Below are 26,053 nucleotides of genomic sequence, written 5' to 3' on the forward strand. Positions count from 1 at the left end.
CAGAACCAGGTGCTGAATTTGATCAAGGCTTGCCCAAGACCTGAAGGATTGAACTTTCAGGATCTCAAGAACCAACTCCAACACGTTCGTAGCCTCAATCAAGCTAGCTGTGGATTTTCTAAGCAACGAGGGACACATCTATTCCACCGTGGATGATGATCATTTTAAATCCACAGACACAGAATAACTGGATCTGATTGGGTACCCGAGATATTTTCCAGTTGAACCTTTTTTTGCAGCCTCTTGTCTCCAGCTGTACGTATAATTGGCGAGTTGACTTCTAGGAAGTAGATTTCATCTATAAAAGATCTCGACTGACATCCTTTTGAAACTTACTACTACTCTTCTGTGTTTTTGATGGACTTCCCTAGTGACTCAGACGGTAAAGCATCTGCCTACAATGCGGGAGACCGGGTTCGATCCCTGGGTCAGGAAGATCCCCTGGAGAAGGAAACGGCAACCCACTCCAATGTTCATGCCGGAAAATCCCATGGACCGAGGAGCCTGGTGGGCTACAATCCATGGGGTCGCAAAGAGTCGGACGCAACTGAGCGACTCCTGTGTGTGTGATTACATGAAGTAAAATAATTATATTTATTAGATTAAATTATATTAAGGGGCTTCCCTGATGGCTTCATGGGTAAAGCATCTGCCTGCAGTGCAGAAGACACAGGAGACTTGGGTCCACTCCCTGTGTTGGGAAGATCCCCTGGAGGAGGAAATGGCAACCCACTCCAATATTCTTGCCTAGAAAATCCCATGGACAGAGGAGCCTGGCAGGCCGCAGTCCACAGGGTCGCAGAGTCAGACATGACTGAGCATGAGCACAGCATGGCTAATTATATTGAAATTAATTCTACCTATTTCTTTTTACTTTTAATAGTGGCTACTAGAAAATTTTAATTATAAATTTGGCTCATATTATATTTCTACTGAATAATGCTGACCTAAAATAGAAAAATGTCAAACTAGCAGTAGTCTGAAATCTAAAACTAGATAGGACTGAGTTATTCTCCAGAAAATTTTATTTAAATGAGATGCTATTTTTGTAAGTCCTTATATCTGACTAGAAGTTGCTTTTACTCTAATGACTCATCTGATTATGAAGATTAAGGAACTCTAAGGGATAATACATTTATCTTTGTTAAACTATAGTTTACTTGTTTTGAACACTAAAGTTTCTGGTACTTAAATATTTAATGCTGCAGGTATTTCAGTCAAAAAGAAACTTCCATAGAAATTCTCATATCTTTAAGTAATCGTTATACTTTTAGACAGTTGAACAATATAAAACAGTAACACCATCTCTCCAGTATTTAATGTAGAATAAACCAACAAGGTAATATTTCATGATCCCATACATATCTCTGTAGCTTTGGTGAACAGTAAAATATTATAAAGATACCACTTAAAACTGTCATAATCCAAAACTAAATTTCAAGTCACAACTGATTAAAAGTATGCCAGTATAAAGCTAGGTAGATAATTTATCAAAAGAGAGAAAAACCTTATAAAATAAATACATTCTGCACTTAACCCAAAACAAAAATCTATTTAAAGTATGTTTTTTTAAGAGTTTGATTACCACTATGTCTTCTACAAATGGTGGATGCTAATTTGCTTTTGACGTTATTGTAGCTTTATTAACAGATGACGTAGCTATTTTGGGGTCACGCTTAGGCTTTTTTTCTTATTTGTTTTGTAGGGTGTGGGGAGTTTTTTGTTTGGCTGGAGAGTTTGGGGTTTTATTTGTTTATTTTTAAGTAATGATGTGCTTTGTTGCAGTAGCTTGAACAGTTGCTTTCCCAGTCCTTCTTGCTGTGTTGGGTGATTCTAGAGCGGTGAATGAATGCTATCTTTTTCTTTTTTGCTTTATTAACTGTTGGTTTGCTCTGTTGCCTGTTCACATGCTCTCACAGATGCAACTAATTCATGAAATTTCCAACTTAAAGAATTTAGTTAAGCATGCAGAAGTATATAATCAAGATCTTGAGGTGAGCATTTATGTTGATATTTCTATTGATAAGGAGCCCAAACTGTAAAACATCTATGTTTTAAATATGATTTCAGAAAATAGAGGGAATTATATTTTTAAAATCTCAACTTTTTGAATTTTGCTATCTACTGATTTAAACTATTAAATGTAAGTTCTTTTTAATTCCTTAAAATTGAAACCCATTGAAATTGTTTCATTCTCCTTTAAATGTTTTAGAATGAACTAAATTCCAAAGTAGAGCTGCTTAGAGAAAAGGAAGACCAGATTAAGAAGCTACAGGAATACATAGAGTCTCAGAAGTCAGAAAGTATGAAAATGGACTCGTCATACTCATCGGTAAAAGTCAGATTTATTTTGTTGTATCATCATTTTGACATTTGTAGTTATACTATCATCATCATTGCAAATATTTATACTGAGCCTACGATGTGCTGGGCGTTGTTCTAGTTGTTTTAAGTATAGTATTTAATCCTGTGAGAGAGGCACAATTAATATCATTTCCATTTTATGGATAAAAATCAGAGTTAACAATACTATCCTTCAATCGAATTTAATAAGTTAGTGATGAACTTCCATTCAGTTCAGTTCAGTTCAGTCGCTGAGTCATGTGCGACTCTTTGCAACCCCATGAATCGCAGCATGCCAGGTCTCCCTGTCCATCACCAACTCCCAGAGGTCACTCAAACTCACATCCATCAAGTCGGTGATGCCATCCAGCCATCTCATCCTCTGTCATCCCCTTTCCCTCGTGCCCCCAATCCCTCCCAGCATCAGAGTCTTTTCCAATGAGTCAACTCTTCGCATGAGGTGGCCAAAGTACTGGAGTTTCAGCTTCAGCATCATTCCTTCCAAAGAACACCCAGGACTGATCTCCTTTAAAATGGACTGGTTGGATCTCCTTGCAGTCCAAGGGACTCTCAAGAGTCTTCTCCAACACCACAGTTGCAAAGCATCAATTCTTTGACGCTCAGCTTTCTTCACAGTCCAACTCTCACATCCATACATGACCACTGGAAAAACCATAGCCTTGACTAGACAGACCTTTGTTGGCAAAGTAATGTCTCTGACTTCCATTAAAAATCAGTAATTAAAAATTTTTTAAATTTTTTTCAATTGCTTTATACAAATGCATGGAGAAATATATGATCGATATCTTCAGGTAAGCAATTGACATTGATTAGTAATTAGAACTATAAAACATGTAATTGAGCATGATTTCATAAATTACATTAATTCTATTTCATTAATATAAATATTAATGCATTCTCATTATAATGAGGTAACTATTTTAACAGTTTGATACTTTTCAGAAACTGTAGCTCTAGGTTATTTTGGTCAGTATAAGATCGTGCTATTAAACAGTAATGAATCTTATGGTGGAATTAGCTTTTTTTTCCTATTTTCTTTCAATTCACTTGATTATTTCAAGAAAGTATCAGTTGAATTCTAGTTTTTAACTCTCTTTTTTTAAAAGGCAGCAATTTCTAGCCAGAAATTTTAGATTATTAGCTGCTTTTGTTCTTCTTTTGTTTGCATTTGAGGTTTTCAGAGTACTTTTAGTTATCTTCTATTGGTACTCTTTTATTACCTTTTGTTAATGGCAAATGATCTTTTTGAAAGTGTTCTTATTGTTCTAAGGCCTTGGAGAGGAAGACACTTTCATATGATCCTGGCGTGTCTATTGATAGAATAAGAATTCCCCACCACCACCACCTTTTTTTTTTCTAAATTTTTTTGGCTGTGCTACATGGCATGTGGGATCTCAGTTCCCCAACCAAGGATCAGATCCAGGCACCCTGCACTGGAAGCTTGGAGTCCCAGCCACTGGACCGCCAGGGATGACTTTGCCCATTTTTTAAATTGTTGTTTATTTCTTTCTCTTTATTCATCCAGTTCATTGATTCATGCATGCACCCATTAATATTTTGCCAAGGACATATGGTTGAATTCATGTATGGCTGAAGTCATGTTAAAATGCCACTTCTTTCTAAAAGTGAGCTAAATTTTTTTTCATATTTTTCAGTCATTTCCTTTTTCTCTTCTGTGAGTTGCCTATTCATATCCTTTCTCTATTTTTCTACTGAATTATTTATCTTTTTTTAATTTGTTATTAAACATCCTTAATTTTAACTATTAAGTATACATCTGTCATGTTTTGCAGAGAGTAACTTTAAAAAAAAACAACAAAGACTTCCCTGGCACTCCAGTCGTTAAGACTCCACACTTACACTTCAGGGGGCACAGGTTCAGTCCCTGGCAGGGGGACTAAGATCCCACTTGCCCTGCAGCATGACCAAAACAAAACATAAACAAAGAGTAAAGCAGAAAACAAAAATACACAGAAAACTCTAACAGGCTAGGTGAGCAACAATTATGTTATCCTTTCTAAACAGTAGCAGAATTATTATAGTACTTCTACACAATGCATGTATAATTTTGAAACATTATAGCTAGATTTTTTTTTTTTTTTAATTTTTCTCTTTTGGCTCCATTGCATGGCTTGTAGGCTCTTAATTCCCTGACCAGGGGTCAAACCCAGCCCCTGGCAGTGAAAGCGTTGACTCCTAACCACTGAACCCCTTAAAATTCCCTAAAATATTTTTATTATGAAAAATGTTGTTCATTTTTATCTATTCTAAAAATACACTTGGTAATTTGCATTATTGTAATCATTTTTCATTTCTTAGGAATAACATACATATATATATTGGCTTTTCCAAATCTAACAAAATTAGATTTCACTAAATCCTTTTTGTCATGTGTAAAGGAAAACACTGAAGACCTAAAACAAATGAGACAGACTCTGCTTGATGCCGAAACTGTAGCTCTTGATGCTAAGAGAGAATCAGCCTTTCTTAGAAGTGAAAATCTAAAGCTGAAAGAGAAAATGGTGAGTGATTTTTGTAATATTTACAATAACAGTTGAAATTCATTTCAAAGTACATTTCTGTGAATTTACAGTGTTTCTCTCAATAGAAAGAACTTGCAAGTACATGCAAGCAGATGGAAAATGATACTCAGTTATATCAAAGTCAGTTGGAGGCGAAAAAGAAAATGCAAGTTGATCTGGAGAAAGAATTACAATCTTCTTTTAATGAAATAACAAAACTCACCTCCCTTATAGATGGCAAAGTTCCAAAAGGTATTTTATCATTTCAGACTTACCTCTTTGCAAATCTGTCTTTATATAGAACAATACCTAAAAGATTTTGCAGCTTTATTCCAGTGATTAAAAATCCATTATTCTCTGGTGTTTTTAATTGCTTAATGTTAAATGTTACTGTCATTTGGTATCAAAATTTATAAATGTTAAATCATTTATATCAGACATTAAATCAGAAGAGTTTAAAAATTATTTCTCAAATAAATTGAACCCAATCTTGGACAAGGTGATTAACTATTGAATTAACTATTTACCTACACTGACTCTTTCTTTAATAAATGTTATACAATCTGATTAAATAATCTAACTACATGCATAATTTAGATTGACCCAATAATTGCAAGCTGTTTTAAACTTATTAAAAATTTTCTAGATTTTCTGTCTAATATGGAATTGGAAAGAAAAATAACCCATCTACAAAAAGAATTAAATAAAGCAGTCGAAGAAAATGAAACTTTGCGTAATGAAGTTAATTTGCTGTCAGAATTGAAATCTTTACCTTCAGAAGTAGAAATGCTAAGGAAAGAGGTAAACATATTTTCAAGAAAACAACTCATGATATAAAAACCTTTGCGAAGTACCCTAAATATTTTGCCATAATTTATTATAAAGTGCCAGGCGAGAGACTATAAATGTTTGATTCAGTTTGTTAGCAAAAGAAATACAAGTAAAATTCTAAGAAAAATCATGCAATGCCTGCCTCATCAGAAAGACAGAAAACATTTTAAAATGATAGGTAAGGATTTAAAGACACATCCTGATTGTGTTTCTACTGAGTGCCCTTCTGTGTGCAATTCTTATTAGAACCAGAGATTAGAAAGCAAAGCTTTGAAAGTAAAGTTAAACAGGATAATATGTGTTAAAGAGATATGACAAGAAAAATATTGCCATTCCTCAGTCAAACCTTTGTTTAATTTCAGTGTCTTTGATGGGGAGGGAGTAAGGTAAAGAAAGTTCTTTTCCTCAAAACTGGTCAACTAAATCATATCTTGCTTTCATAGCTAAATTTTCTTTCTTTTCCATAGATATGTGATAAATCTGAAGAGCTCTATATAGTAACATTAGAAAAAGACAAATTGTCTTCTGAAGTAGTTGATAAGGAAAGTAGAATTCAAGGTTTACTTGAAGAAATTGGTAGCACTAAAAATGACCTACCAACTCCCCAGTTGAGTTGTGAAAGCACTGATCAAGAATTCCAACATGTTAAAAATCACCATATTGAATTTGAGCAAAAGTATAAGATGGTCCTTGAAGAAAATGCAAAATTGAATCAAGAAATAGGAAATCTCTCTAAAGAAGCTGAAGAACTTGGGTTAAATTTGGAGGCTTTGAAGACAGAGGTTAGTGCAGGACATCCTCTAGGGAAATGATCGTTGTTCTGGGGTTTTGCTTCCATATATATGTCGCAGAATGATCTGCTTTTCACATTTATTTTTTCTCATCTTAAAGCTCTCTCACAAAACCCAAGAACTTCAACAAAAAACAACTGAGACTCAAGAAAGATCAAACGAAGTGGAAGAGCTGAAGAAACAATTAGAAAGTAGGGAATCTAGACTGCAAATGGTAGAAAAGGAGAAAACACTGATTACTGAGAAACTTCAACAAACATTAGTAGAAGTAAAAACCTTAACCCAAGAAAAAGATGATCAAAAACAACTCCAAGAGAGCCTACAAATTGAGAGGGACCAACTCAAAAGTGACATTCAGGATACTATAAATATGGTAAGGTTTTGACTGAACTTTTGAAATCTTAGAGCCTCTTTAAAAACCTTTATTTATTATTTACAATCAAGCAGTAATGGTAAAATTATTTTCATTGTTTCACATTCTAATGAAAATTGTTTTCTATTTCTCTGACAAAGAACATAGACACCCAGGAACAGCTACGAAATGCGCTTGAGTCTTTGAAACAACACCAAGAAACAATTAACGTGCTAAAAATGAAAATTTCTGAGGAAACTTCCAAGAATTTGCATATAGAAGAAAACTTAGAAGAAACTAGGGATGAATTTCAGGAAAAGGTAAAGAGTGTTTCTGGTCAAAGTTATCATAAAACCTTGACACTTAAGTATATAACCTTAACCTCAAACACTAAAGTACATAATGGTAATCTCAATCTTTATTATTCACAGTAGTAATAACTCAGAATAATTTACATGCTTAAGCCTAATGTCTTTGAAATAACTTCAAATAAAACTGCTTACCATCAATTTGAAAAGGAAAAGACAAAAAGTACTAACTCAGATTTTGAGCTGACCTTTTTTCTGAGACCTGATATAATTTGCACATCTTCAGAACTCACTGAAGTCTAAGAGTGTGAGAAAGATTCTGTGCTTATTATGACTAAAATATTTGTTTTATGTTGGATTTTGTATACTTTCTGTTTGTTTAGAGTTTGCTATAGAATCAACCTGTATATCATGTTTGTGTCTATTTCTAGGGTTTGGGCCTTAATTTTACTCTTAGGTGCTTAAATCTTACCTTAATTCATTCTGGATAGTAAGATTCATTTTGCCCTGAGACTTTAGGAGAAAAACTGCTTTAAAAAAAGTAATACTTAACTGATTATTCAATCAGTTATGAATTTAATTATATGCATTGGGATGCTAATGGTGATTTTTTTTTAAAGGGAGGCATATTAGTCTGCTAGGGCTGCCATAACAAAATATCACAGACTGTTTGTAAACTATGTATTTATCTTTGCAGAAATGTCTGTTCAAGTTATTATCCATTTTTAAGTTGGTTTTTTGTTGTTGTAAGAATTCTGTTTTTTGGATATTAACCCTTTATCAGTTTTATGATTTGCAAGTATTTTCTCCCATTTCATAGGCTGTCTTCACTCTGTTGATTGTGTCCTCTGATGCACAGAAGTTTTAAATTTTTGTACAGTTTAAGTTAGCTTCTTTTTTTCCCCTCTGCCCTGACACACAATATTCTGGTGCTGGAAAAGGAACTTTCTCTTCTCTCTCCTATGCTTAAGGCCTTTCACTTCCTCTATTATCTCATGTTCTCAGCTTATCTATAATTTGGATCAACCGTGGGCCAAAGGTTCTTGACCTTGATTTGAGGTTTATAACTTCTGCTTTCGTAAGGGGAAGGTTTTATGAATAGTTTATTTAGAATAAGATATAACAATGTATATCTGCTTTAAAACTAATCCAATCATAGTGCCCCATGAGAAGGAGGCCTGGAGAAGGAAATGGCAACCCACTCCAATATTCTGCCTGGAGAATTCCACTGACAGAGAAGCCCATGGTGTCACAAAGAATTGGACACGACAGAATGACTAACATACACACACGTGAGGAGACAATAAATGAGAAGTAAGGGAAGTTATACTCATTGGGACCACCTGGCTTCTGTAGTATTATGTTCATGCTAGAAGCTTCCATGGTGACAAAGGGCCTGATGGGATTTTCGGCACCATTCTGTTTATTAGAGGTCTTGAAGTCTGGGCGGGAAGGCTGAGATTACCTTGGTCCAATGATAACCGTATTCATGCTGGAATCACCCATGTAGATAAAAAAGAGGGTCCAGGAATCTCCTAGGACCCCTCTATTCTGGGCACCACAGAGGTCTATTAGTAGGTCTGTCAGAAATCCTCTTGGAGTGCCCATTTTCAACCTACTTGATGTCTCTCTCTTTGGAAATGCAGTTTCTCTAGTGTGTCTCAACAGAAATTAAATTTTACTCATAACCACAGTAGCTGAAATATTTCCTAGTCTGAGTTCAGTTTTTAAATGTACCTTGGTTATCATAATAGAATACTTTGTCTCGGTCTTCTTTGTCTTTATAGATATTCCTTTGTTTAGGAGTAAAGATTCAGGAGTGTGAATTATAGTATCTGACAAACTGGTCCCACAGGCTGTATGTTCCCCACCTTAATTTCTCATATAGTTATCTCCATGGTGTGCAACATTGTCAGAAGCTCATGAGTATTGCCAGCACTTAAGAGGGTAACTAAAGAAAGGTTGGTTTGTCCATATCCACTCTAGAGAACAAAGAAACTACTAAAAATACTAATTTGAAGTTTACATAGTAGTATGGGAAAATGCATATGATCTACATGAAAAACAAAAGCTACAATGAATCTGATATATGTAAATTAATGATGATTGCTATGTTTTTTAAAAGTTAATAGAAAACACTGGAATGAAATATTCCAGAATTCTAATAGTGGTTGTGTTGGTGACATTGATGATATTTTTTCTCTTTATTTTTCAGATTATTTTCTAACATTTATTATAGATCTTTATAAAAACTTTTAAAGACATATGTGACCAGTATGGAGTTGAATATTTATTAGACTAGTATAAAGTTATATAGTAACACCTAATTTCATGGCAACAATTGTGATGTTAGCCTTAGTCTCCTTTTACCAGGGACTTCACATTTTAAGTTACATTTGGTTAAGACTTATTATGGATAAATGAATTTATAAACATGCTTTTCTTAAGCAGTAATTGAAAATTATATATTAAGAAAAGATGAATTATACTATTATAATGTGAGATATATTTCTACCAAAATTACTTTGCCCTCTACATGTATACTTACAATGGCACATACTTGCCATTGTAAGTAAGTATGCACTACCTCTGAAAATGAAAGTTGGGAATATTCTTATTGGGATTAGGGAATGATTTCCAGCTTTTAAGGAAAGAAATAAAATGATAGAGCTCAAAGTAGCTTACTTTTTCATAAAATCTGGTTAACCCATCATACATAAAGATAATTGTTAATATCTATAGCTGTTTCAGTTCAGTTCAGTGGCTCAGTCGTGTCCAAGTCCTTGTGACCCCATGAATCGCAGCAGGCCAGGCCTCCCTGTCCATCACCAACTCCCGGAGTTTACTAATTCGATGATGCCATCCAGCCATGTCATGCCCTGTAGTCCCCTTCTCCTCCTGCCCCCAATCCCTCCCAGCATCAGACTCTTTTCCAATGAGTCAACTCTTTGCATGAGGTGACCAAGTATTGGAGTTTCAGCTTTAGCATCAGTCCTTCCAAAGAACACCTTTAGAATGGGCTGGTTGGATCTCCTTGCAGTCCAAGGGACTCTCAAGAGTCTTCTCCAACACCGTAGTTCAAAAGCATCAATTCTTTAGCACTCAGCTTTCTTCACAGTCCAACTCTCACATCCATACATGACCACTGGAAAAACCGTAGCCCTGACTAGATGGACCTGTGTTGGCAAAGTAATGTCTCTGCTTTTGAATATGCTATCTAGGTTGGTCACAACTTTCCTTCCAAGGAGCAAGTGTCTTTTAGTTTCATGGCTGCAATCACCATCTGCAGTGATTTTGGAGCCCAAAAAATAAAGTCTGACACTGTCTCCACTGTTTCCCCATCTATTTGCCATGAAGTGATGGGACCAGATGCCATCATCTTCGTTTTCTGAATGTTGAGCTTTAAGCCAACTTTTCACTGTCCTCTTTCACTTTCATCAAGAGGCTTTTTAGTTCCTCTTCATGTTCTGCCATAAGGGTAGTGTCATCTGCATATCTGAGGTTATTGATACTTCTCCCGGCAATCTTGATTCCAGCTTATGCTTCTTCCAGGCCAGGGTTTCTCATGATGTACTCTGCATAGAAGTTAAATAAGCAGGGTGACAGTATACAGCCTTGACGTACTCCTTTTCCTATTTGGAACCAGTCTGTTGTTCCATGTCCAGTTCTAACTGTTGCTTCCTGACCTGCATACGGGTTTCTCAAGAGGCAGGTCAGGTGATCTTGTATTCCCATCTCTTTCAGAATTTTCCACAGTTTACTGTGATCCACACAGTCAAAGGCTTTGGCATAGTCAATAAAGCAGAAATAGATGCTTTTCTGGAACTCTCTTGCTTTTTCAATGATCCATCGAATGTTGGCAATTTGATCTCTGGTTCCTCTGCCTTTTCTAAAACCAGCTTGAACATCTGAAAGTTCACGGTTCATGTATTGCTGAAGCCTGGCTTGGAGGATTTTGAGCATTACTTTACTAGCATGTGAGATGAGTGCAATTGTGCAGTAGTTTGAGCATTCTTTGGCATTGCCTTTCTTTGGGATTGGAATGAAAACGGACCTTTTCCAGTTCTGTGGCCACTGCTGAGTTTTCCAAATTTGCTGGCATATTGAGTGCAGCACTTTCACAGCATCATCTTTCAGGATTTGAAACAGCTCAACTGGAATTCCATCACCTCCACTAGCTTTGTTGGTAGTGACACTTTCTAAGGCCCACTTGACTTCACATTCCAGGATGTCTGGCTCTAGGTGAGTGATCACACCATCATGATTATCTTAGTCATGAAGATCTTTTTTGTATACTTCCTCTGTGTATTTTTGCCACCTCTTCTTAATATCTTCTGCTTCTGTTAGGTCCATACCATTTCTGTCCTTTATCGAGCCCATCTTTGCATGAAATGTTCCCTTGGTATCTCTAATTTTCTTGAAGAGATCTCTAGTCTTTCCCATTCAGTTCTTTTCCTCTATTACTTTGCATTGATAGCTGAGGAAGGCTTTCTTATCTATCCTTGCTATTCTTTGGAACTCCGCATTCAGATGCTTATATCTTTCCTTTTCTCCTTAGCTTTTCGCTTCTCTTCTCTTCACAGCTATTTGTAATTCCCCCCAGACAGACATTTTGCTTTTTTGCTTTTCTTTTCCATGGGGATGGTCTTGATCCTTGTCTCCTGTACAATGTCAAGAACCTCTGTCTGTAGTTCTTCAGTGCTCTGTCTATCAGATCTAGGCCCTTAAATCTATTTCTCACTTTCACTGTATAGTTATAAGGGATTTGATTTAGGTCATACCTGAATGGTCTAGTGGTTTTCCCCACTTTCTTCAATTTAAGTCTGAATTTGGCAATAAGGAGTTCATGATCTGAGCCACAGTCAGCTCCTGGTCTTGTTTTTTGCTGACTGTATAGAGCTTCTCCATCTTGGCTGCAAAGAATATAATCAGTCTGATTTTGGTGTTGACCATCTGGTGATGTCCATGTGTAGAGTCTTCTCTTGTGTTGTTGGAACAGGGTGTTTGCTATGACCAGTGCGTTCTCTTGGCAAAACTCTATTAGCCTTTGACCTGCTTCATTCCATATTTCAAGGCCAAATTTGCCTGTTACCCCAGGTGTTTCTTGACTTCCTACTTTTGCATTCCAGTCCCCTATAATGAAAAGGACATCTTTTTTGGGTGTTAGTTCTAAAAGTTCTTGTAGGTCTTCATAGAACCGTTCAACTTCAGCTTCTTCAGCATTACTGGTTGGGGCATAGGCTTGGATAACTGTGATATTGAATGGTTTGTCTTGGAAACTAACAGAGATCATTCTGTTGTTTTTGAGATTGCATCCAAGTGCTGTATTTTGGACTCTTCTCTTGACCATGATGGCTACTCCATTTCTTCTAAGGGATTCCTGCCCACAGTAGTAGATATAATGGTTATCTGAGTTAAGTTCACCCGTTCCAGTCCATTTTAGTTCTCTGATTCCTAGAATGTCAACATTCACTCTTGCCATCTCCTGCTTGACCACTTCTAATTTGCCTTGATTCATGGACCTAGCATTCCAGGTTCCTATGCAATATTGCTATTTACAGCATCAGACCTTGCTTCTACCACCAGTCACATCCACAACTGGGTATTGTTTTTGCTTTGGCTCCATCCCTTCATTCTTTCTGGAGTTATTTCCCCACTGATCTCCAGTAGCGTGTTGGGCACTTACTGACCTGGGGAGTTCCTCTTTCAGTATCCTACCATTTTGCCTTTTCATACTGTTCATGGGGTTCTCAAGGCAAGAATACTGAAGTGGTTTGCCATTCTCTTCTCCAGTGGACGACATTCTGTCAGCTGTTTAGGTAGTTCTTATTAGTGATCAGGCACAAGAGCATACACTGGAGCTAGAGCATTGGGTTCAAAACCTGGTTATTCATCTCTGAGTGACCTTGGGCAAGTGACCTATCCTCTCTGGGATTATTTCCTCATCTGTCAAATGGAGATAATAATAGTACCTACCTCATAAAGTTATAGTGAAGATCAAGTATGTCAATATATGAAAATATTACATGATATAAAGTAATATGTATTGGCTATTTTTATTATTATTATTAAAATATTGTTAACTAAGAAATTCTTTACTGTATTTATATTTTAGATGGTTGTCATAGATAAAAGCCAAAATTTGGAAACCACAAAAACTCAAGCTCTGATCACAGATGCTGAGGATAATGAGCTAACTGAGCAAGAGAAAAAGATATTTTCTTTAATACAGGAGAAAAATGAACTGCAACAAATGTTAGAGAGTATTACAGCAGAAAAGGAGCAACTGAAGACGGACCTAAGAGAAAACATTGAAATGGTAGGATTAAGCACTGTAAACTTTGCAGTTCGTTTTCGTCCTTGTATACTTTAGACTTTTACAATTTTATTGAGGTTTATCTTACATGCCATGTGATAAATGTAACAGATGCAAGTATACAGTCTGATGACTTTTGACAAATATCTCTACTGTGGACTTTCCATTTTCATCAGGTCGTGGAACATCACCCCAGAATGTTCCCTTGATCCCTGATCTACTCAATCCCAAACTTAACCTCTGCCCCATGTAGTCACTATCCTTATGGTTTTTACCTTAATCATTTTGTCTCTTCTAGAAATTCATACAAATAGAATCACACGGCATACACTCTTTTGTGTCTTCTTTCTGTGTGTGCATGCTAAGTTGCTTCAGTTGTGTCCGACTCTTTGCAACCTTTGGAGCGTAGCCTACCAGGCTCCTGTGTCTGTGGGATTCTCAGGCGTGAATACTGGAGTGGGTTGCCATGCCCTCCTCCAGGGAATCTTCCCGACCTGGGGATAGAACCCTTGTCTCTTATGTCTCCTGCGTTGGCAGGCAGGCTCTTTGCCACTAGCGCCACCTGGGGAGCCCATGCCTTCTTTCTGCTCTCCTGCTCATTGCTGGGTAGCATTCCATTGTTGGAAAGACTACAGTTTGTTTAGACTTTCTCCTGCTGGTGGAAATCTAGATTCTCTTCACTATTTGGCTGTTTTGAATAATGATGCTGTAAGCATTCATAAACAAATATTTTTATGGAGATTTTGTTTTTTATGTCTCTAGGATAAATATCTAAGTGGAATAGCTGGATCATAGGGAGATATATATTTAACTTGCTGAAAATTTACTAGGTTGATTCCCAAAGTAGTTGTACAATTTTATATTTCTATCAGCAAATTAAAAGAATTCTGGTGACTCCACATCCTCACCAGCACTTCACAGTATTGTTGTGTTTAATGTTAACCATTCTGTTGGACGTGTGCCTCATAGTTTTCATTGGCCTTTTCCTAATGACTATAAAGATATTGGACATCTTTTCATGCTTACTATCCAGTGTTCTTGCCTGGAGAATCCCAGGGACGGGGAGCCTGGTGGGCTGCCGTCTATGGTGTCGCACAGAGTCGGACACGACTGAAGCGACTTAGCAGCAGCAGCAGCATGAGATTGCTTATTAGCCGTTGTTTATCTTTTTATAAATTATTTGTTGTGTCTGTGATATGTAATATTTTTCAGTCTACAGATCTTTTCCATATTTCCTTAAATTTGTTCCTAAATGTTTCTTTTATATATGCTGTTGCGATTTTTTACTTCATTTTTAATTGCTTATTGTTAATGTTTGTTTGCAAACCTACTTTAGTATTTTTTCTAAATTTAGAGGTAATATAATGTACCTAGAATGAAATTAATACTTTGAGAAGTTTGCTATGGATCAGAGTAGCACCTGACCTTCTGTGTGGTTTTCTGTTTCTTGGGATTGTCTGTTTGGTTAGAATTATTGACTGTAAGTAACAATACAGACAAAAGTCATATTCATTTATCAGTCTCTGGCTTGAAATGTTTTTGTGACTTAAGAATGCTAAGTATTCTTAAGAATACTTAAGGATGTTACTGTTTAAGCTTAATAACTTGGATTAGTCCACCTCCTGCTACCAAACAGTGCTGCCATTTTGACCTTGCTATTAAGCAGTGTAAAATCAAAGCCATTCCAGCATATGAAAAGACCATAACCATATATAGATATATAGATGTGTCTCATATTATCTGTTGTCAACAAAAGCTTAAAAGTGTCTTTTGGCTTAGGAGTAGAAACTGAGCAAATCTCTCATGATAAAATACTAAACCCAGTTCTAATTCTCATGATAGGAATGTAAGATGAGCAATGAAGAAACAGTATTTAACAAATCAGATTCTTGCCATTTATATGATTAAAGCCTCACTTCTTAAATTAATCTTTTCCAATATAGTTTGTCATGATCTCTTCATTTTTTGGCTAAAGTAAATTCTGATTTTTACCTGATTTCTTAAATGTGAGTATTATTTTGATCTCAACTTTTAAAAAAAAATTCTAGACCATTGAAAACCAGGAAGAATTAAGATTTCTTGGAAATGAACTTAAAAAACAACAGGATATTGTTGCACAAGAAAAGAACCATACCATTAAGAAAGAAGAAGAGCTTTCTAGGACCTGTGAAAAACTATCAGAAGTTCAAGAAAAACTAAAGGAAAAGGTGACTTTTTAAAGTTATCTTCCTGGTCATTTTTCCTATTCCAGTAAACCTAAATTCCAGAAATAACCTCTCAGATGAACAGATCTTAATGGACAATATTTTGGACAGTTTCAGCTCCTACTGAGATGTTAACCAATATCCTTTGTGATGATTATATTATTCTGGAGTCTTTAGATGGGGGAAGGCCTTCATTTTTCTAAACAAGTCATTTGATATATTCGTTCATCAAGTGCTTATTGAGCACTACCATAGCCAGGCACTATTCTGGTCTCTTGAGATACATTGGTCAACAAAACAAAGATTCTGCCCTTGTAAAGATGCATTAGTCTTGCTCTGAAATGTGAAATTCATCTCTACAGTCAGCCCTCTGTATCTGCAGGTTCTGCATCCATGGATTCAACTAGCCACAGATCAGAAATATTCAGAGGAAAAATACAGAAAGTTCCAAAAACTGAAACCCAAAATTGCCACACTTGGGAAACTATTTACATAGCACTCATATTGTATTCTGTATCATACGTAATCTAGAGATGAGTTAAAGTATATGAGAGGATGTGTTTAGGTTATATACAAATAGTTGTCATTTTATAAAAGGGACTTGAGCATTCATGGATTTTGGTAACTGCAGAGGTCCTGGAACTACTCTTCCATGGGTAACAAGGGATAACTATATTATCACTTAGATATTTTCAATAAGATGCTATTGTAAAATTTGTAGACAAGCCTAAGTCTCTTGTAATAATTATATTCCCCAAGTAATTCTAAAATGCATCCACTGAGATCTTTCTGTGTATTCTGGAAGCAGTATCACATTCATTACAGATAATATATAGTCATTTCCATTGTGCTTATATATATTTTTTCCTAATATGGATTCTCTTAATTCTCATCCCTTTTACTATAACCTAATTGAATATGTTAAAACCTAATTTCTATTTCATATTCCTCCTAAAGAAGGGAAATCATTGAGCTTATGTAAAAGTTAATGCCTCATTGTTTGTTTGGGCCACTTCATATGGCCCTCACTAGAAATGGAGGTAAATTATTCAAGTTTTTAAGAGACGTGGAATTATAGTTATTTGGCACAGTAATGTCTGCATATTTAATTAATCCCTTCTGTTTTTTAGTTTTTCTCATTTTCACATTCTTCCTTAATTAACCTAGTGGCACTGTGTTAGTTTCCTACGGCTTTTGTATCAAATTACCATAAACTTGATGGCTTAAAACAACAAGAATTTATTCTTTCACAGTTCTGGATCTTAGAAGTTCACAACCACAGTATTGGTGGGACCAGGCTCCCTCCAAAGGCTCTAGGGAAGAATCCTTTAGTTCCTCTTCCTGTCCTTGACTCCTAGCTGACGTTGGTGTTTCTTGGCTTATAGCTACATCGCTCCAATCTCTGCCTCCATCTTCATAGGACCTTCTCTGTGTCTCTGTGTGTCCTCTTGTCTCTTATAAGAACTACTCACATTGGATTTAGGGCCGACCTTAATCTAGGAGGATTCCTTCTCAGTCCTTAACTAATCACATCTACAGAAACCCTATTTTCAAAGGAGATCAGGTTCTTGGGGTCTGGGTAGACTTGAATTTGCTGTGGGACACTATTTGACCCACTAGACATTGTACCTAAAAGGTTATTTTACTTTTAATGCCCCTTGTCTGCTTATTTTGGAGTAGTTGACAAGGCTATGATAATGATTATTTCAGTTTGCAAAGTAGATTTTACATAAGAATTTTAAGAGAGTATAGACAAAATAGTAATTATAAAAACTGTATTTCTTAAGAGCCAACAACTGCAAGAAAAACAGCAGCAACTGCTTAGTGCACAAGAAGAGATGAGTGAGATGCAGAAAAAGATGAATGAAATGGAAAACTTAAAGAATGAACTAAAGAACCAAGAATTAACATTGGAACGTATAAAAATTGAGAAGATAGAGTTAGCTCAGAAACTTCATGAAAATTGTGAGGAAATGAAATTCATAACCAAAGAAAGAAACGACCTAAAGAAATTACAGGAGTCATTTGAAGTAGAGAGAAATAAGCTTAAAGAACACATAAGACAGATTGAAGCTACAGTAAGTCATGGCCTTTCCTTTCATCTATTAAATGTTTCTTTAAAGACTGAGTCAGTTGGAAAGGGGGCGGCAGTATGGATGATGTTCTCACAATTATTCTTTAAATCTCACTTCCTAATAAAGGGTCTAGAAACAAAAGAAGAACTACAGATGGCCCACATGCACCTAAAAGAACTCCAAGAAACTATTGAAGAACTAAGAAGAGACATTTCTGAGAAGACAGCTCAGATAATAAATACTCAGAAGAACTTAGAAAAATCCGGTCCTGAACTGCAAGAAAAGGTTTGTCCTTTCTTCTTTTCCTACTTTCTTTCCCTTTTCTTTCTCCTTTGAAGGAAAGATAGGTAGTGAATGGGTTATAAATAATTCATTTATTGAGTAATATTTATTGAGTTTTTAATGTATCGGGAACAGTCCTGGATTATAGAAATAAAGTGGGAACAAGGTGGACAGATCCTCTGCAGTCACAGAACTTATTTTGTAGTGGAAAGAGATTATCAATAAATAAGCAATCAAATGAACAGGATAATTTACGATAATAACAAATGCTATGGAGAAAATGAAACATAAACTAGACCAACCTATGTTAAAAGCCAGTTGTGTGCTAAGTATTGAGAGTATGGATATGAATAAGACATTGTTCTTTTTCCCCAGTATGAGCATATAAAAAACATTCTCAATTCCAATTTAATAAATGCAGGAATATGATATGCAAAGTAACACAGTAACACTAGTGATCATGGAAAGAGAGAATCAATCTTTACACATAAAAAATTTGTTAAGTAGCATTAGAATTCATCTGAGAATGAGGCCATTCATTTATTGGGATATAATCTGCTCAGTTCTGAATTTTCTCCTGTTGTATTTGAGAACTAATATAGAAATGAATCAGTAAAATGGAACTAGTATAGAAATGAATCAGAACTAGTATAGAGATGAATCCAAAATCACTGCAGATGGTGACTGCAGCCATGAAATTAAAAGATGCTTGCTGCTTGGAAGAAAAGCTATGACCAACCTAGACAGCATAATAAAAAGCAGAGACATTACATTGCCAACAAAGGCCCATCTAGTCAAGGCTATGGTTTTTCCAGTGGTCATGTATGGATATGAGAGTTGAACTATAAAGAAAGCTGAGCACTGAAGAATTGATGCTTTTAAACTGTGGTGTTGGAGAAGACTCTTATGAGTCCCTTGGACTGCAAGGAGATCCAACCAGTCCATCCTAAAGGAAATCAGTCCTGAATATTCATTGGGAGGACTGATGCTGAAGCTGAAACACCAATACTTCGGCCACCTGATGCGAAGAGCTGACTCATTTGAAAAGACCCTGATGCTGGGAATGATTGAAGGCAGGAAAAGAAGGGGACAACAGAGGATGAGATGGTTGGCTAGCATCACCAACCTGATGGACATGAGTTTGAACAAGCTCCAGCTGTTGGTGATGGACAGGGAAGCCTGGCATGCTGCAGTCCATGGGGTTACAAAGAGTTGGACATGACTGAGCGACTGAACTGAACTGATAGAAATGAAGCATGCAACTGATTGGATTAATAATTTATTGATAAAGTATACTTTGGATATAAACTGGAGAAAAAGAAAATTATGACAGAATATGACTAGCAGTCATGAATAGCTTGAGTAGGAATCAAGGGAAAGTGAGTAATAGGAGTTTGTGGTCCATGGTAGGCCATGAAGGTTTAAAATCACTTCCATTGCTGTGGAGAGTATCCTCATCTTTTCCCTTTAAAAATTATGACTACATTGTCTAGATAATATCCTTAGTATTATATGACTATCGCAAGATCCCAGTGCTTCATGAGGAACAGGAGCTACTTCCTAATGTGAAAGAAATCACTGATACTCAGGAAACAGTGGATGAGCCAGAGCTGTTGAAAGCACAATCCAAAGCCAGAGATTCAGCAACACTAGCAAGTATAGAAGTGACAAGTCTCAGGGTGGCTGCAAAACTTCAGGAAAGTCACAGGAGATAAAATCTCTCACTAAGGAAAGAGAGAATCTTAAAATGACAATAGAAGCACTTCAGATTGAACGTGACCAACAGAAGAGATGAGAGAAACTTTGGCTAAAGTATGTCTCATCCTTTCCTCCCATTTAATAAGTGTTTTATATTTTATAAGTGAGAAAGAGAGCATTCATAGTTATAATATTCCTATCAGTTTTCTTTAAGTATCTCTTAATTATGAAGTGATTGGAAATAGAACAACTAAAAACTGCTCATAAATACTAAGAAACTATGGATAATGAAGGAAAATGTTTCAGGGAAGATACTTGTTTTCTTAAGTATTGAAAATGATTTAGAAAAAGCAGTGTTAAATTACAGGAAGGGATAAAGTCCAAAACACTGTTTTCTCCCTGTGTTTAAACTTATTTCTCCAGCATCCCATAAGGCATTACCATTTCCCGCACTGATCCAGTCAGAAATCTGAGAATCAACCCTACTACTATCCCTTCCTCCCCACTCCCTCTATAATCCAAGAATCAAAACCTTGTTGATTTTAAGGCATGTGCCTGTGTGTGAAATCCTCCCACTCTTCTCCGTATTCTGTCATAATTTTCTTCTCCAGTTTACATCCAAAGCACACTTTACCAATACCCTAATCCAAGCCAGGATTCTTTCTCTCTGGCTTTCCTGCAATAGCCTCCTAACTGGTCTCTCCATTCATTTCATACTTCTGTAATTCATTCCCCATTCTGTGCCAAGGTGATGTTTTCGCCTTAAAACTTTTTCATAGCTTATTATTGCTATTAAATGACCCTGGATCCCAGACCTTGCTGGTTTCTACCCCTGTTTCATCTACTCTTCCTCCTGTTCGTTGGGCTCAGGCAACTCTAGTCTATTGCCCTTCCACATTTCTCAGCTTTCAGATGGTCTGGTCTTCCTTCCTGTAGTATTTCCATACTCCTCTTTGCCTAACAAGCGCTCTCAGCCTTTAGATCTCAACTGAAGCTTTCCATCCCCCAGGAAGCCTTCCTAATCACTTAGAATAGATTAGGTTTGCCACTGGTACCCTGAAATAACCCACCACCTCTGTTTGGTTAAGATTTGATATAATATGTATTTTTCCTTCTAAAACATATAAGTCTCAAAAAGGCCAATCATGTAAAGTCTCATTTACCATTTCATCTCCAACTTCTAATATTATAGGATACTGATAACACAATGAATACTCAATAAATGTGTTAAATATCTGAATAATGGAAGAGTGTGTGGGTGAGAGGAAATATTGTTCTGGAAATGAGCTGTTAAATCCCTGATTTAATTGTTTTAGAAAGCATCCTTGTTTCTTTTCCCCAAAAATGAAATAAAGCATCTCTGGGTATCAACTGTATCATTTTATGATTCTCTTTAGATCCAAACATCTCAAGACAAACAAGAACAGTCCTTCAATATGAAAGAAAAGGACAGTGAGACTAAGAAAATAATGAATGAGATGGAGCAATTGAAGGACCCATTCAAAGACTCAGCACTACTAAAGCTAGAAATGGAAAAGCTCGAATTGTCTGAAAGACTTCAAGAAAGTCATGATGAAGTCAAAGCTGTAGCTAAGGAGAGAGCTGACCTTCAGAGGCTACAAGAACTTCTTCAATCTGAAAAGAACCAACTCCAAGAAAACCTAAGAGAAATGGCAGCTAAAGTAGGTGTCATTCATTTGTGTGTGTGTGTTAATATTCTGTAAGCAGATATCTTGGTAAAAACTAAACCTTTGGGGAAAAGGAATTCGTTACCATGTAATGATTATAATGTCTTCAAATTTTCTTGCAATTTCCTTTAATAATAAAGGAACTAGAAACTGAAGAGAAACTTAAAGTTGCTCATTGTCACCTAAAAGAACAAGAGGAAATTATTGGTAAACTAAGAGCAGATCTATCAAAGAGAGAAACTGAAATATCACACATTCAACAGGAATTGGAAACAGCAAATGATAAATTACAGAAAAAGGTAAAATGGGAGTAAAGGAACAGGGGAAGAAAATTTAAGGGAGGTAGCTAACTAGATTACAAAGACTACTGTTTACTTACTAAATTGTTTTAAAAAGCATCCTAGATTTTTTTCCTTAAAAAAAAATATATATATATGTATACACACACATATATAAGCACATGTTTTTATGTGTGTTTGCATGCAAGTATATTTTTGGCTTTTTCTTTTTTAGACTCAAGAGCTTTATGAGAAACAGTTTATTACTGTCAAGGAAATCAGTGAGACTCAGGAAACAATGAGTGAACTGGAGCAGTTAAAGGAACATCTCAAAGCCAAAGGCTCGTCACTACAAAGAAAAGAAAGCGAGAGGCTCACGTTGACTGAAAAACTTCAGGCAAGTCAGGAAGAATTAAAAACCATAATTAAGGAAGGAGATGAACTGGAAAGGATACAGGAGGCCCTTCAAAAAGAAACAGACCAACTCAAAGAAAACACTAAAGAAATTGTAGCTGATGTAAGTTACCCTCTTTTGATGTTTTTTGGTTATAAAAGTAGTGTTGAGGTGATAATGATGATGTTCACTATTAAGTTAGATTAATTTTCTTGGAATCATAAAGGAACAGAAGATCAAAGCAGAACTAAAAGCGACTTACATTCTTCTGAAGGAGTACCAAGAAACGATAATGCATGGAATAGTTCAGAGAAGACAGATCAGGGAACAAATATCCAGAGAGTCTTAGGGAATTCAGATACTGACAGGCAAATGTAGGTCTCGTGTTGTTTAGAAAATGACATCCGATTATTGTGTTCTGCATATCCCTTAAGGAAGAAAATAATACATACATTAAACTAAAATATAAAGATGATTGGCATAATTATAGAAATAGTTCTTTTTCCTAATATTTTCTGCCTATGTCCTAACTTGCTTTATAATTTTCACAGATTCAAGAACTTCAGCTTCTTGAGATGAAGGATGTCAGTGAGACTTGGGAAAAAATATGTGAAATGGAAAACTTGAAGAAGCAACTTAAGGCCCAAAAGTCAACTCTAGAAAATATAGAATGGGAGAACATCAAGTTAACTCAGAGACTCAATGAAAATATTGCAGAAATAAGATCTGTTACAAAAGAAAGAGATGACCTTAGGAATATGGAGGAGACTCTCAAAGTAGAGATAGACCAGCTCAAGGAAAACCTAAGAGAAACAACAAATAGAGTGAGTTACCATCTTTCACCCAACTTGTAAATGTGAAATCGTGTCCTAAAAGAACTGTGATTGATAGAGTTGGTGGAGATGTAAAAATGGTCCAACCCTTGGGGAAAACTGAAGGGATGGATATATGGTGGTGGTTGTTGAGTCCGACTCCTTGCAACCCCATGGACTGCAACACGCCAGGCTTCCCTGTCCTTCACCATCTCCCAGAGCTTGTTCAAACTCATGTCCATTGAGTTGGTAATGCCATCCTACCATGTCATCCTCTGTCATTCCCTTCTGCCGTCTATCTTTCCCAGCATCAGGGTCTTTTCCAGTGAGTTGACTCTTCAAATCACATGGCCAAAGTATTGGAGCTTTAGCTTCAGCATCAGTCCTTTCAGTGAATATTCAGGGTTGATTTCCTTTAGGATTGACTAGTCTTGATCTCCTTGCTGTCTGAGGGACTCTCAAGAGTCTTCTCCAACACCACAGTTCAAAAGCACCATTTCTTCCACGCTCAGCCTTCTTTATGGTCCAACTCTCATATCCATACACGACTCCTGGAAAAAACATAGCTTTGACTATACAGACTTTTGTTTACAGTAACCCCCAAAATCCAGTTATTGCTGTTTATCTGCATATATTAGCATAATTGTACAAAGATGTTTATGGACAGATATTCATTGCAGCAAGTTGCAATAACAAAGCAACCCCCCTCACCAATAGGAAAAATCCTCACTGTCCATTAAACTGGTTGAACAAAAATACAGCACATTCAGACCATGGAATACCAACCCATAGGTAAAGAATGAGATAGAGCTGATTAAAAAGTTTCCGATGGGAAAAAGGAGTAAGAGTATCTAGAATATATTGACATCCAGAAGTTACTTTTAGAGGATGAGAACTGAGAGCCCCAAGGAGGGAGGAGAATTTTTGCTTCTTACCCTATGCCTTTCCTACATATTGTTGAATTGTATTATTCTGAATGTATTCTTTTTCTTTCTCTAATAATAAAGGACCTGAAAAGACAAGAGGAACTAAGAACTGCCCAGATGAATCTGAAAGAGCACCAAGAAACTATCGATAAACTCAGAGGAATTGTTTCAGGGAAGACAGATGAAATATCAAATATCCAAATGAGTTTAGAAAACACAAATATGGCCTTAAAAGCACAGGTATTTCTTATAATATCTAAGTAACTGAGAGTTTGAATCAGGTCTTTTGTGTTATGAAACAGGGTATGAGTTTGCCAAATGCTGAGAATAAGTAGAGATTTTCCTATTCAATTTAGAAACTACTTTTTAACTTTCTCTCTGTATCTGTCTATATCCTAACTTACTGTTTGATTATCTCAAGGTCAATGAACTTCAGGAGAAAGAACATCAACTTCTTAAGATGCAAAATGATCTCAGGGAAAATATGTATCAAACAGAGCAATTGAAGAAGCAATTAGAGACTCAGAATTCAATCCTGGAAAGCACAGAAACAGAGAAGTTAAGGTTGACTCAGAAACTCCTTGAAAACGTTGAAGAAATAAAATCTGTTAGTAAGGAAAGAGATGACCTAAGAAGAATGGAGGGAACCCTCAAAATGGAGCGAGATCAACTCAGGGAAAGCCTCAGAGAAACAAAAGCTAAAGTAAGTTACACTCACTCCTCTTGCCAGCAAGTTAATGTGATGTTTTCCTTACATCAGTGAACCCTTCTTTGAAATGAGTGGTACTTTTGGTGAGAGTTAACAGGATACCACCTTTTAGGCAAGTAATTTGGTATTGTTTGTGAAAATTTTAAATTCTGTAACCAGCAGTTTCTTTATGGGCTTAACCCTACATGCACATTTACTCAATTAAGAAAAAGTAAATATATGTATATGTGTGTGTGTGTGTGTGTGTGTGTGTGTGTGTGTGTGTGTGTGTGTGTCTGTGTGTGTATTCATAACACAAACATACATACCGTAAAGTTGTTCATTACAGCAATTTGTGATTTAAAAAAAGATAGGAAATAACCTAAATGTGCATCACAAGGAAACCGGGTAAATATATGCAGTAGGCCCAGGTGTGGAGAAAGAAACGGCACCCCACTCCAGTATTCTTGCCTGAAAAATCCCATGGACAGAGGAGCCTGGTGAGCCACCGTCCATGGGGTACAGAGTGGGCCATGACTGAGCACACGTCCGGGTGTCACAGTGGTAAAAGAATCCACCTGCCAGTGCAGGAGACGCTGGAGATGCAGGTTCAGTGCCTGAGTTGGGAAGATCCTCTGGAGGAGGAAACAGCAACCCAGTCCAGTATTCTTGCCTGGGAAATCCCATAGAAGACCTGGTGGGCTACAGTCCATGGGATCGCAAAGAGTTGAACACAGCTGAGTGACTGAGTGTGCACATACAGTATACATGCAACCTCTAAAAAAACGAAATAGATTTGAATGTTCTAATATGAAAGCCCAAAGTAAACCTTAGGGGGAAAAGCAAGTTGTAGAAGAGCACATGTATAGCATGTTCGCCTCTGAAAAATGTGAGTACATTGTGGGGAGGTGAGGCCAGGGGAAGCGCAAACCTACAGTTTTCTAACAACCTCAAAGATGTGGAGGAGGTAAGAAGTTTATCATTTTTAGTAAGGAAATACTGTTTTCATTAAAAAGAAAGTAGTTAACACTAAGCTATGTTGTTTTTGCTTTTGTTTTTTCCTGTTAATTAAGGATCTAGAAAAACAAGAAGAACTAAGAATAGCTCACTTGCATCTGAAGGAGCACCAGGAAATTATTGATAAACTCAGAGGGATTGTGTCTGAGAAGGCAGAAGAAATATCAAATATGCAAATGGATTTAGAAAATTCAAATGCTAAATTACAAGAAAAGGTATTGAGGGGGGTCATGGGGCTTATATGCTCAAATACCCAATATATTCCTAGAATAAAAAGTAATCCCTAAAATCCTTAAGGGATATAAATCACTTCAGCCACATTAGAAAGCAGCTTGGTAGTTTTTACTAACCCTGAACCATATACCTGCTGTGGCCCAGAATTTTCTCTCCTTGGGTATGTACCTAAGGAAAAAGAATGCATTCTTCCACATAAAGACATACAGGAGTGCTCACAGCAGCTGCAATCATAATTGCGAAGAACTGAAAGCAACCCATATGCCTGTCAAC

At 36.4% G+C, this 26,053-nt stretch overlaps 1 protein-coding gene across 5 annotated transcripts in view; it reads left to right on the forward strand.

Moving 5' to 3' along the window:
- Positions 1-26,053, forward strand: part of CENPE (centromere protein E) — a 77,681-nt gene that overhangs the window by 25,568 nt on the left and 26,060 nt on the right. For 4 of the 5 annotated variants that reach the window (XM_018049252.1, XM_013964484.2, XM_018049250.1 and 1 more), the window contains exons 17-35: positions 1,920-1,994; positions 2,213-2,332; positions 4,764-4,886; positions 4,973-5,138; positions 5,533-5,687; positions 6,185-6,499; positions 6,609-6,881; positions 7,022-7,180; positions 13,284-13,487; positions 15,533-15,691; positions 17,476-17,766; positions 17,890-18,048; positions 21,141-21,425; positions 21,572-21,730; positions 21,945-22,226; positions 22,655-22,927; positions 23,923-24,081; positions 24,263-24,544; positions 25,603-25,761. In XM_018049252.1, the coding sequence (XP_017904741.1) occupies positions 1,920-1,994; positions 2,213-2,332; positions 4,764-4,886; positions 4,973-5,138; positions 5,533-5,687; positions 6,185-6,499; positions 6,609-6,881; positions 7,022-7,180; positions 13,284-13,487; positions 15,533-15,691; positions 17,476-17,766; positions 17,890-18,048; positions 21,141-21,425; positions 21,572-21,730; positions 21,945-22,226; positions 22,655-22,927; positions 23,923-24,081; positions 24,263-24,544; positions 25,603-25,761 (3,798 nt within the window). The remainder of the gene's footprint in view (positions 1-1,919; positions 1,995-2,212; positions 2,333-4,763; positions 4,887-4,972; positions 5,139-5,532; positions 5,688-6,184; positions 6,500-6,608; positions 6,882-7,021; positions 7,181-13,283; positions 13,488-15,532; positions 15,692-17,475; positions 17,767-17,889; positions 18,049-21,140; positions 21,426-21,571; positions 21,731-21,944; positions 22,227-22,654; positions 22,928-23,922; positions 24,082-24,262; positions 24,545-25,602; positions 25,762-26,053) is intronic. The other variant, XM_018049251.1, reaches the window with a different exon arrangement.

This window comes from Capra hircus, chromosome 6, assembly GCF_001704415.2.
Source record: "Capra hircus breed San Clemente chromosome 6, ASM170441v1, whole genome shotgun sequence".
Lineage (NCBI taxonomy): Eukaryota > Metazoa > Chordata > Mammalia > Artiodactyla > Bovidae > Capra > Capra hircus.